Source organism: Polypterus senegalus, chromosome 1, assembly GCF_016835505.1.
Source record: "Polypterus senegalus isolate Bchr_013 chromosome 1, ASM1683550v1, whole genome shotgun sequence".
Lineage (NCBI taxonomy): Eukaryota > Metazoa > Chordata > Cladistia > Polypteriformes > Polypteridae > Polypterus > Polypterus senegalus.
In genome coordinates, this window is record NC_053154.1 from 16691240 (window position 1) to 16703604 (window position 12365).

The 12365-nt window shown below is 34.6% G+C and overlaps 1 protein-coding gene across 2 annotated transcripts in view; it reads right to left on the minus strand.

Moving 5' to 3' along the window:
- ttc17 (tetratricopeptide repeat domain 17) overlaps nt 1–12365 on the minus strand; it is a 106685-nt gene that overhangs the window by 64113 nt on the left and 30207 nt on the right. For both annotated transcript variants that reach the window (XM_039744247.1, XM_039744255.1), the window contains exons 8-12: nt 11724–11863; nt 9563–9723; nt 8666–8778; nt 5045–5191; nt 1825–1940 (exon numbers count right to left, since the gene is read on the minus strand). In XM_039744247.1, the coding sequence (XP_039600181.1) occupies nt 1825–1940; nt 5045–5191; nt 8666–8778; nt 9563–9723; nt 11724–11863 (677 nt within the window). The remainder of the gene's footprint in view (nt 1–1824; nt 1941–5044; nt 5192–8665; nt 8779–9562; nt 9724–11723; nt 11864–12365) is intronic.

Here is a 12365-nt window from a genome sequence, read left to right on the forward strand (position 1 = left end):
CACACTTTCAATTCCAAGCAAGCGGGAACTTTTGTCAATGCATGATTTCCTGGTACATCCATTACACTGATGCACACATCACAGCTACAAAAATGTTAGAGTCGGAATAAAGCGCGTTCCTACGACTGATCATTTCGACTTCCGAGAAGCCTTGATAAAAGCATGGTTTTGTGCACACTGAAAAGCAAGCAAAATTAGATGCATTACAGAAAGCGGACTTTGTGGCTCTTACTGGGGATCATTGGACTTCCGTGACCGTTAGTAATTCTAAATACATCTAATTACAAAATGTTCAATGATCACACTGTTTTAGCCTAATGTACAAAATAATTTTGGCTAATGTTACTCAGAGTTTAAAGAGTAAGCTGGTCAAATTACCTTTTATGTTTCTGACTTATTTTTTTAAGAAGAAAAACTGCACTTTATGGTGAAATTTTGGTTATTATTATTTAAAGACAATACTATTCTGAAAATGTACTTAAACTACCACTTTATTTTTAAGTCTGCCCAATTTTAACCAGGGATGATATTTTTGTTTCTGTTTTGAATTCAAATGCAGTTTAAAGGCTTTTTTTTCAGAAATTAAAACAGCTTCAGTTTACAATATTCATGTCCATGTCTATTATTTGATTCTGTAAGCCCACTAAAACCGTTTTAAATAAAAAAAAAAAAAAAACATTTGCGATTTGGGGCAAATTTCCGTGTGCGATTACATACGATTAATCAAGATTAATTCTTACACAGCCTCTAATTAATTGGATTAATTTTTTTAATCGAGTCCCACCCCTAATATATATATATATGTAGATATATATATGTAGATTTGTATATATATGTGTATATACAGTATATATGTAGATATGTATATGTTGTATATACAGTATGTATATATATGTGTGTGTATATATACATATATATATATTTATATATGTATATATTTATATATATGTTTATATGTATATATATGCCAGCCAGCAACACTCATATCAATGACAAAACAATTACATTAACAATCATCTTACGTTATTTTTAAAATGTTTGCTTTTCTTTTCATAACTTCTTTAACACACTACTTCTCCTCTGCCTGGTATTCTGCTAGTTTTATATATATTTTTTATATATATATTATATATATTATATATATTTATATATATATTATATATATATATATATATATATATATATATATATATTTATATATTATATTTATATATATATATATATATAATATATATAATATATATATAATATATATAATATATATATAAAAAATATATATAAAACTAGCAGAATATATATATATATATATATATATATATATGAGGCAGTATTTTAAGTGTATAGCACTATCCTGGCACTCTTCCCCTATATAATTTATTTTTTTAAAAAGAAAGTTTTTGATTTTGTTTTAAATAACAACCTTTAGCAAAAAATCTAACTAAAAACAGGATACAATTTAATTAGTAAACATCTACTGTTAAATTTTATTGTTTGAGTGAAGATTTCAGTATCACTCAAATCATCTGTTGTTGAACATACTTATTTATTTCCACACTTGGATTTTTTGGAAATAATAAGAAAACAGACCTTAAACTGTTCATTTAATATATAAAAAATAATAAATACGGTTTTCAAGCAAATCTAGTATGTTTGGCACAAAGACAATTATGCTCAAAACTTGACACTCACATTTTTGACAATCAGCAAAACTGGAATAAATTACACATAAAGTTGTAAAGAATAAAGTTTGCCTTACACAGATACAGAAAGGCGAGGCTGGCGTTCATTTAAAACTCTTACATACGGTGTCTCGGAATTCCTTACCAAAAGCCACGGTTTTCTGGTGGGAGGAAATATGTGGGAAGTGTTTCTACTTTGGGGATACTAGGGAAGTCCTGGGAGCAATCTGATCTTCTAGGCCAGAGAGCTTCATTGTGTTCCTAGAAAATAAAAACAGTCATAAAATACTTTATCTTCCATTGCAGCACTGCATTAAAAGTATTGAATTGAGACACAAAGCACAGGGTATTTTCCTTACTCTGCATGCAAACACACACACACAGATTGTGGATTAGAAAAGTATTGAGACTACTTCACATTCTGCAGAATTCATTTTAAAAGGATACATTAGATGTTTTTGCTCAACAGTCTACACTCAATAACCTTGTTTTTAGTAAGGTTTTCAAACTTATTAAAAATCAAAAAATGAAATCTCTCATTCTTCCAAGTATTCACACCCTGAACTTTGTACTCTGTAGAAGCCCCTTTGGCTGCAATTCCAGCGTCACGCATTCTTGAATTAAGTCCCTACAAGTTTTGCACACTTGGATTTGGGCAGTTGATCCCATTCTTCCTGGCAGGTCCTTGCAAGCTCCATTAGATTTGATGGGAAGCGTCTCTAAGATACCATCTCGACAGATGTACTTTGAGGTTTATGTCTGGGCCACTCAAGGATTACTCTGAGACTTGCCCCAAAGAAACTTCAGCGTTGTCTTGGCTGTAATCCTCGAGTCACAGTCGTGCTGACCTAGTCTGCAGTCACCATGCACTCTTGAGCACGTTAATCCCCCTACCCCCAAGGATCTCTCTTTTTGTGGCTACATTCATCCTTCCCTCAATGCTGACCATTCTCCCTGTCCCTGAAACCAAGACGCCCATTCATAGCATTATGCTACCACAAAACAGGCTTCACCATAGGAATTGTATTAGGTAGCTGATACGCAGTCTTCATCATACATATGAGTGCTTGGCGTTCTACCCGAAGAGGCAAATGTTTACCTCATCACAGAAAAAAATCTTTTTTCTGTGTTCTCTCTGAATCCTTTAAATGCCATCTGGCAAACTTCTAGCAAGCTGTCATATGCCTTTTTCTCAAGAGTGGCTCCCATCTAGTCAATCTACCATAAACACCGCATTGAAGGAGTGTAGCCGAGAAGCTTGTTCTTCTGACAGGTTCTCTCATCTCATTGGAGGACTTCTGAAGCTCTGCTAAGAGTGACCATTAGGTTCTTGGTCACCTCTCTCTCACCAAGGCCTTTCTTGCCCCTCTGGCTGGACAACCAACTCTAGCAAGAGTCCCGCTGGTTCCAAACTTTTTCCATTTCACAGTTGTGGCCCCTGTGCTCCTGGGAATACTTAAAGCTTTTCAAACGGTTTCATCCACTTGCCCATATCTATGCTTTACCACAATTTCACTGTGGAGATTTACAGAGAGTTCCCTGGACTTCATGGCTTGGATTATGTCCTGACATGCAGCGTAATTTGTAGGATTTATATAAATAGGTACAGGTGTGCCTTTCTAAACAGCACCCAATCAATTCAGTTTACCAAAAATAGGCTCCAATCAAGTTCTAGATACATCTCAAGAAGAACTAAAGCAAACAGGATGCACCCGACCACAATTTGGAGTGTCACGGCACTCCAAATTTAGTTTTTAGTAAATTTGACAATTTTATCAAATACGTTTTTACTTTGTCATTGAGAGTAGACTGATAGGAAAAAAGCAATATTAGATAATTGTCCCCATTCATACTCTCTTAGTTCAATACTAGACCATAGAGGTCACAGCATACTTCACCAGCATGTGTTTCAAACAATGAGTGGTACTTGGTCTATTTGCCATGAAACAGCCTGAAGGAACTGCAGGATTGACTCAACAAGATGTCAAACCTGCAGTAGTAGAATGCCGCTCTATATTGAATCCAATGTGTGACATAGATTCTAAAAATCAGATGGTGGTTAATTTTTATTCCAGAACCCATTATTCCAAGTCAAAGACACTTGAAACAGTATTTGGAATTTTGGGGCAATATACAGTAAGTAGCCAATTTCACTGGCATTCCTAGAAACGTCCGAAGACATTCAAAGTTTTGGGGAAAGTGCACATTATCCTGCTGACATGAATGAATTAGCAAAAAAATTAACATTTTTAGCTTAGCCAATAACTTGTGTCTCAGACTGCAGTGTTTGTATGCCTAATGAACTGAGCTCAGATTTCATGTTATATCTGAACGTTGATTCTTGGATGATAAATCGTAACTCAGCTGCACAAATAATTCCATGTGTCTGAGGATGAAACCCTTACATTTTTTGGTTGCACTAATGAGTCTCCTCATACATAACGTTTACTATCATTTTTTATTGTTATTTCAACTGATATTATGGATTAACTTTACAAAAATGGCCATACAGAAGCCATACTTTTTTTCTTTTTGGCCCTTTATGTTCAGGCTCTACTATCATGAAGTGTTGGGCTACTCTACTTTTTAAAATGCTCAAAAAGTCAATCTGTAGGAAGCTACACCTGCTTTATAAATCAAAAGCATTCACAACTTCTCAAGGAAATCAAATACAGTGACCACTTTGTGTACAGGGTGGTCCAGATCTAATTATGCAGTTATGAAAAGGTGAACACATTGCACCCGCTGTTCGACTGACAACCGTCTCCCTGCCATTTTGGAATGCAGGGCAGGTGCTGCCATCTATCAGCAACAAAAATAATCTTTTGTGAATTCTCTGTGTAATAAACTTAATAAGTTATAGCGTGATGAAAATTGCATAATTAGATCTGGGCCACCCTATATATTGTATAGAGAGACATGTTCTTTGTGATTCACACAGAGAAACAATGAAGAATGTAGATCAACACAACTATGACCGTAAACAGAAGCACTGCCACAGTTAGAATGTTTGAAAAACAAATTAGTATAATTTTAATGATATACAAAAACCAAAAATTCTTGTAAAAATGTTGCCAACCGTATTAAGCCTGCCACTGCATTAGGGGCATTAGTTACATTGCAAGTTATATAAAACTAGCAGAATTTAACTTGAAACCATAACAATCATTTGCCATTAAACACATCAAAAATCAAATAATGATAAGGTCATTATCAAAAACAGCAATTAAAATGTCTAGACGTCTTTTTCTTTAGTGAAAGGAATAAATTAGAGAAGTAGAAACAATGAAATACTGGGCACTGGTCATGGAGTTAAATGACTAACTTCCTACTTATTCTTTATCCAGAGCATCAGATCTACTTACCCTAAATGTTGTGACATCTTCTCCCCAAATGCTTCCATACTGAAAGTGCGCAGAAAGTGTTGGGAATAGCTCTCTGTGTTCACTTTGATTGATACTCTGTTCAGAGTTGAGGGATGTGGTGCTAGCCACAGGAAAGTCATCACCAAACTACAACAAGAAACAGTAAGCAGTGCCAATATTAAATGACTTGCATAAATCATTAGTTTATGACTGCTAAAATGCAGAACTGTCCTGTCTACATTTGAAGCAAAGGCACTAAAATCAGCTGTGCCGTTTATCCAAACACAGAGTACAGGGTAATGGCTTGGCAAACAACTTTAAGGCACATGAGGTGAATCCATTTTGGTTTCACAAATATCGTGTCATTCTAATGGAAATTTTCACATTGTTTCAAAGCTATTAGTAACAAAGGAACTAAAAATTATGACTGTAACCTTTAAATCACTGAAAGTACTCGGTGTGAAAGTCACTATATACAGACTGACTGATGAAAAAATTGCATTTTGTAAAATGTACCCAAAAAAGAAGAAACATGTACATTTTATTAATAATATTCTTGAAATAAAACAGTGTATATTCAATTCATGACTATAGAGTATTCCACTCAAAAATGGTATGCTACTTACCCCATGCAGTTTATAAGGACAGGTGAGAAATCATTTTAACCTCATGTCTTCACGCAGAATGAGAGACACAAGTTTATGACAGAACAGAACATTAATGGCAACAATTGCTGTATAATGGCATACAATATGAAAAATGTCAGTGGAAAAAAGAACAAATTCCCATATTACTCGTGTCACAATACCCATATGTCCCTTATACAGTAGAATGCATAAAACATGTAAAAGGCACGTAGTTCTTGCTAAAAAATTATTAATAATAACTTCCAGGATAAATCTGTGCACAACTAAACGTAAAGGACATTTCCATAATACTGTGCTTTTGAAATGAAGATTTGCCTCTACTCTTCATTCATAAAGTCTTCAATTACAGAAGCAGAATCAATGTAATATTAGTCACTCGTCACAGTAACGTATCACTAAACACCTACCGCATATACTCGCGACTTGAAACCCGGAAAATCGTTCATAAAATCAGACCCCGACTTATATGCCCGTTCAAAAATGCGACACTTAATTCTTTTTTTTTTTTAACATCATCTTGCCTCTAATCCAGGGGTGGGCAAAGTTGTTCCTAGAGGGCCACAGTGGCTGCGGGTTTTTGTTCCAACCCAATTGCTTAATAAGAAGCACTTAGTGTTCAAGTAACACTTCTGTTTCATTTGCGTTGTCTCGCTTGTTAAGATTTTGAACCCTTATTTCTTATTTTAGTCTTAAACAGCCATATTCTTGTTTTTTAATTGCTCCTTATTAGCAAATGACAAAAGAAGCCAGCAGTTCTCTGTTTAGCTTGTTTCCATTTACACCTGTTTGGTTTAATTAAACACTTGGAAGGAAAGTGAAGAGAAAAACTTGACATAACAGAGTTAAAGCACTTAAAAAGCCATGAAATTAGATTATTGGCAACAACTGATTTCTAATTAAGCAATTGGGTTAGAACAAAAACCTGCAGCCACTACGGCCCTTCAGGAACGACTTTGCCCACCCCTGCTCTAATCTGATCTTTCTGATCTCTCATCAGTTTCTCAGACGCATCAAATTTTGTTGCAGCAGTGCAGTTACCAACTTCTTTCACCACTTCAACGACTTTTAATTTAAAACCAGCTTCATATCTTCTTCTGATCGAACGTTCCACCATAGATAAGGGATGCTCTTACAATAAATGTGTACAGGGTGTGAGATACAAAAAACACAAATTAGTGCAAACGTTGCTTTGGAATAGTTCGGGTATCACCGTGTGGCGACGTAGGCACAATAGAGAGAGAGGGGTTAAGAGCACACGCGGATACAGCGCATAGTAAAAAAAAGGCTGTGTGCTCCGTGGTTACTCTCTCAGGTGAGACGTTAGCATATCGTAATCTTTCAAAGATCCAAGAGGACACTGGGAAAAAGACCTCTCAATTAATATATCAGAAAAGGAGTGGAAAGTAGCAATGCAGAGAATTCACTCGAGCTCCATATGCACAAAGCATACAATTATACAACTCAAAATTATATATCGAGCACATCTGTCTCGACTAAAACTCTTCAAAATGTTTCCAGGTCATGATCCAACCTGCGAACGTTGCAACCAAGCCCCAGCCTCACTGGGTCACATGTTCTGGGCCTGCACCAAATTAACATTATTCTGGACAAAAACTTTTAATTACCTCTCAGACAGCCTTGGATTCACAATCCCTCCTAACCCATTAACAGCTGTGTTTGGGGTTCTTCCAGAGGGGCTTAAAGTGGAGAAGGACAAACAAATTGTGATTGCATTCACTACACTGTTGGCACGCAGACTTATTCTGATAAACTGGAAGAACCCAAACTCTCCTCTTTTAAGTCAGTGGGAAACTGATGTGTTATATTATTTGAAATTGGAAAAAATCAAATACTCAGTTAGAGGATCCGTACAGACTTTTTTCAAAACATGGCAGGATCTAATCAGTAATATTTTAAAATAAGTTTATAAAGCACAGAGAATTTATTAATTTAGGTATTTTTACAAGCCTTAAATTTTACACCGTTTGGCTTGCTCTCTCTCTCAGGGGTCTGTTCTTAACATAATTCTTTTTTTTGTAAAAACTTGATTGCTATGTATTGATTGTAATAAAATTAATAAATAAAATAAAAAAAAAAAAAAGCATATCGTAAACTCTTGGATCAATAGCGTGAGTTTTTCCCATTCTACTTATACAACCGGCATTATAAAATACCAGAAATTACACGATAAAATCAAGTCCTGACTTATCTGCTTATCCACAAGTATATACGGTATTATTCTTTAACTTGAGCATTAGATATGCTTACCTAAATGATGCAGCAACACTCCCCAAAATGTTTCCATATTGAAAGTATGCTTTTGAAATGAAGATCTGCCTCTCCTCTGCTTTAATTAATCAAAAGTTTTTATTTCAGAAGCACTATATTATGGGAATGCCTTTCCTATTTTTACGGAAATAGCTATTAATATTTTAACAAAAAATACAAGCATTTTGAGCATACAATGGAATAACGGAAATGTGGATTGAGAATTTTTTCTTTTTTCTACGCATGTTTTCAAATTATTTGCCATTGTACAGAATTGGTTGCCACTGTTGTTCTATTAAGTTTTTTTCTCTCTTTCTACACGTGAACATGAGGTTAAAAGTATTTTTTGGACATCACAGCAAATTACATTGGGCAGGTAACATATATAAAATAAGCATCATTTGTCTGGTTACACAACTGAGTGAGTGAAATGGCAGCATTACAAGTTGCAATCTTGCTGCTTAATCAAAACACATCAAGACAGAGCTTCCTAAAGAGATCATTACTCTACCTTTTTCAAAGAGCATTGTCACGCTTATTTGCAATATATTTTACATGAACCGCACACTACACAATGATCAACTGAAATCAAAGCAGAAATTGTAAAAAGACTAAAATTTTTAAAATTCATTAAAAGAAATTGTTGTGAACTGTCATGAAGCAATAACAAGTTGCTGATATGTAGTCCATACCATTTCCCACTGACCTGAATATATTCAACATTCTCAAAGATGTCTCCTCTGTGGTAACGCACAGGAAGGTCAAAGGAACAATGAAGGCTTTGTTGCTGCTTTCCCAAACGGCAAACCTGATGATTTCCTAAAAGACAAAATGCAAATAATGTTCTAAAGATACAATTCATGTTCAGATAAACTATAAAGCACATCATTCAAAAACCTTTGTTTTGGTTTTTCGTTTTTTTTTTTTTACATTTTATTAGAACACTCTAGACGAGAACAGGCCATTCAGCCCAACAAAGCTCGCCAGTCCTATCCACTTATTTCTTCCAAAATATTATATTACACTTCCTTCAGTAAAATTGACTGTTTGACATCCTTTAAACTTAATATAGATGTAAACTTAGTCTTTGCAAGATAATAATATGTAAAATATTTTTAGTGGATTCTTAGCTTCTATCATTTTTAATCAGCTATTTTTAATTAATATTTAAACTAACAATACATTAGAATTATTTGAACCCAAACACCATCTTGCAATTATTTCTTTTTTTACCCCCAAAGACAGCAGCTGAACAGATTTCCATTAAAAGACAGATTCAGTCTCTCTCTCTTTTCTAAAACAGCGCAATTCGGTGACTAGAAAGTGAAGCTTCTCAGTGCACGTTTAGTATTTAAGTTTAAAAGGGGAATCGTTTGTAGGTTTTGGAAAAATACAACAAAAAATGTCTTGTGTAAAAGCCATAAATATGTCCGTTCACTGATCACCAATTTGGCAGATTTGTTATGTTTTAATAATCAGCAAATCAGCAGCTACATATGAACTGATTCTACCGAGCTCCCAAAAAACTGCAAATAGTCACCAGTCCGCATTGCTGATGTAACGGTATCTGGACTTTTTCATTTTCATATGACATTTTCATTACCAAGCTGAGCCTCTTTAGCCATTTGTGTCTCATGGATAATGTTGCGAAGAATCTGCTCTTCCTGTAACAGTTTGTGCTTTTCCAGAGTCTCTTGCTGACGTAAGTAGTGGTCATGCTGTTTCTGATACTCCTTAAGTTCATTCAGCGTACGCTGTAGTGATCTATATGAAGGAAAAAAAAAACACAATGAATTAGTCATTCTCATCAAATAATAGAACATAAAAACATAATGTCTATATTCAAGGAGCAAAACATAATTTGTTCCTAATGCTTTTAATATCACTTTTACCTAAATCAAATTTGTTTATTCTATTACATTCAAAACCAAGGCTATGATTCAACTTTATGTTTTGCAATAACATTACAAATATAAATGAAAAACTCCTTTCAAAAGAGCAAGTAATTTAAAGGGCTAAAGGTGAGCACACTCTTATAAAATTCGTAGAAAAATAAGAAAGGCAAGAAATATCCTGTTGTTTTCAGTTATCAGCTAGTCCACCACCAGTGCACAGTTAAGTTCAAACATTAATAATAAAAATACTTTTAAACTAGAGGTGCAACTTTAATTTGTAATACACCAAAACTTTGAGTGGGCCTCCCATTTTCACATACTGTACATGTACATGTACAGAATAGAAAATTGTACCTGCATGTCTAACCAACATGAAACAAGTGAGAGCACCAAGTCATCAAAAGTATGTTAACTCTAGTGCAGGAATGTATTGTAGTGTTGAGCTGATGATAGATCTTTACCTTTTGGATGTATTTATAAGTGAAGGCTAAGAAAGAAAGGTGTCACATATGGAATTGGACAAAATGTTCCCAGGGCAAGATCTAACCTGCGAAAGTTGCAATCGAGCTCCAGCCTCACTGGGTCACATATTCTGGGCCTGCACCAAATTAACATCATTCTGGACCAAAAATTTTAAATGCCTTTCAGACAGCTTTGGTGTCACAATCCCTCCTAACTCATTAATAGCTGTGTGTGGTGGGCTCACAGAGGGGCTTAAAGTGGAGAAGGACAAACAAACTGGAATTGCCTTTTCTACTCTATTGGCACGTTGACTTATTTTGCTCAACTGGAAGAATCCTAACTCTCCTCTTTTAAGTCAGTAGGTAACTGATGTTTTATATTATTTGAAATTGGAACAAAATCAAATTCGCACTTGGAGGATCTGTGCAGAACTTTTTCAAAACCTGGCAGGATCTAATCAGTAACATTTTAGAATAAGCATTTAAAGCACTGAGGAAGCAGATTCTCTCCCTTTTTTTTACCATTTATCTTTATTCACTTATTAATTCATTTATTTACTTATTTTTACTAGCTTTAAGTTTTACTCTGCTGGCCATGCTCTCTTTCTCAGGGGTGGGGGTTGATTTGTTTTTGATCCTATTTTTGTAAAAATTGATTCATTTGTATGGAATGTTGTGTGATTTTAATAAAATCAAGAAAAAAAAAAGAAACTGGCTATCATCTTCTGCCAGCTGCATCAGGATAATCACAAATCTGGATTACCAGGATTTTAATATGGATGTGATGGATTGTTACTCTGAAAAGATTCTGTTAAATTTCACAAAAGCATGGCTAGACTGGGTTTTTACAGCCAAGTAGCCCACCTTATTAACCTGAATTGAATGACACTCCAAGAACCATTCTATGACTTTCACAGACTATAAGCACAGAATATTATCCACATTAAAGACTTTATTCAAAGATGAGCATACTGCTTTTATAGAGAGTTGTACCTTTTCTACACCACCAATGTCCACTTATTTACTGTCATTCAAACGTCCCTACATTTGGCATTTATAAAAAAATGTACCCCACACAATTACAATGCCATTGTCAAACATGTATATTTATACCACAGTTATGGACTCGACCATGCATTATACCAAACTGAACCATGCTCATGATGGGGGTGAAATTTGCCAGGAGTAGGTTAATGAAATTTTGGTTTTATACAATAACTTTGACCAGTTTGTGCAGAAGAAACTTAAATAAAAAAAATTCCAAATACCAACATGGACAATATGATAAATATATACGTAAAATATATCATAACAGACTGTACTATGGATAGGGCAAAGCAGGAAAATGTCTTTTTTTGTAAAGAATAAATATAATAAAAGTAAAATATAATTCCTTGAAGCCTCTTACCTATGTTGTGCTTCTAATTTTTGCTCTAGTTTCTGCTGGCAGAGGACAGCATGTTTCCGTTTCATGGCCTGCTCAAACCCAGGCCTGGCTTGAAGAGCATGGTCATAGCAAAGAACAGAGTGGTTGTATTCCCCCAGCATCTGAAAAACAGAGAGAATTATGATCCAAAGGCAGAATTAGAGAAGATGACAGAATTGGAATGCAAAATAAACAGGAGGGCAGCATATATTGTGAAAATGTAAGAAATCCAGATCTAGAATCTATATAATAGCACTATATTTATGAGTAAAATCTGGTTCCTATGAAACATTTAACAAATAAACATTTACATGCACACACACAAAACTCCAAAAGTACTTTCCACATCTAAAAGTTTAATCAGTCATTAATTAATGCATCAAAACGTTTTACCACGTTGACAAATTTCAGGTTATTAACCTTCTCCCTTGAAGTAAATTGAAACTTGAGATGATGTTTTCATTACCATACATTCAATGTCCACCATTAGAGTTAACTGTCACATCACACAAATCTTTTAACTAACAATGTGCAGAGACAATGCTCGCACTGTAGGGGATATCTAAACTACTCCTTTTGCGTTTTTTTACATTTTTTTTGTGTTAAAGTCTAAAGAAACATAAT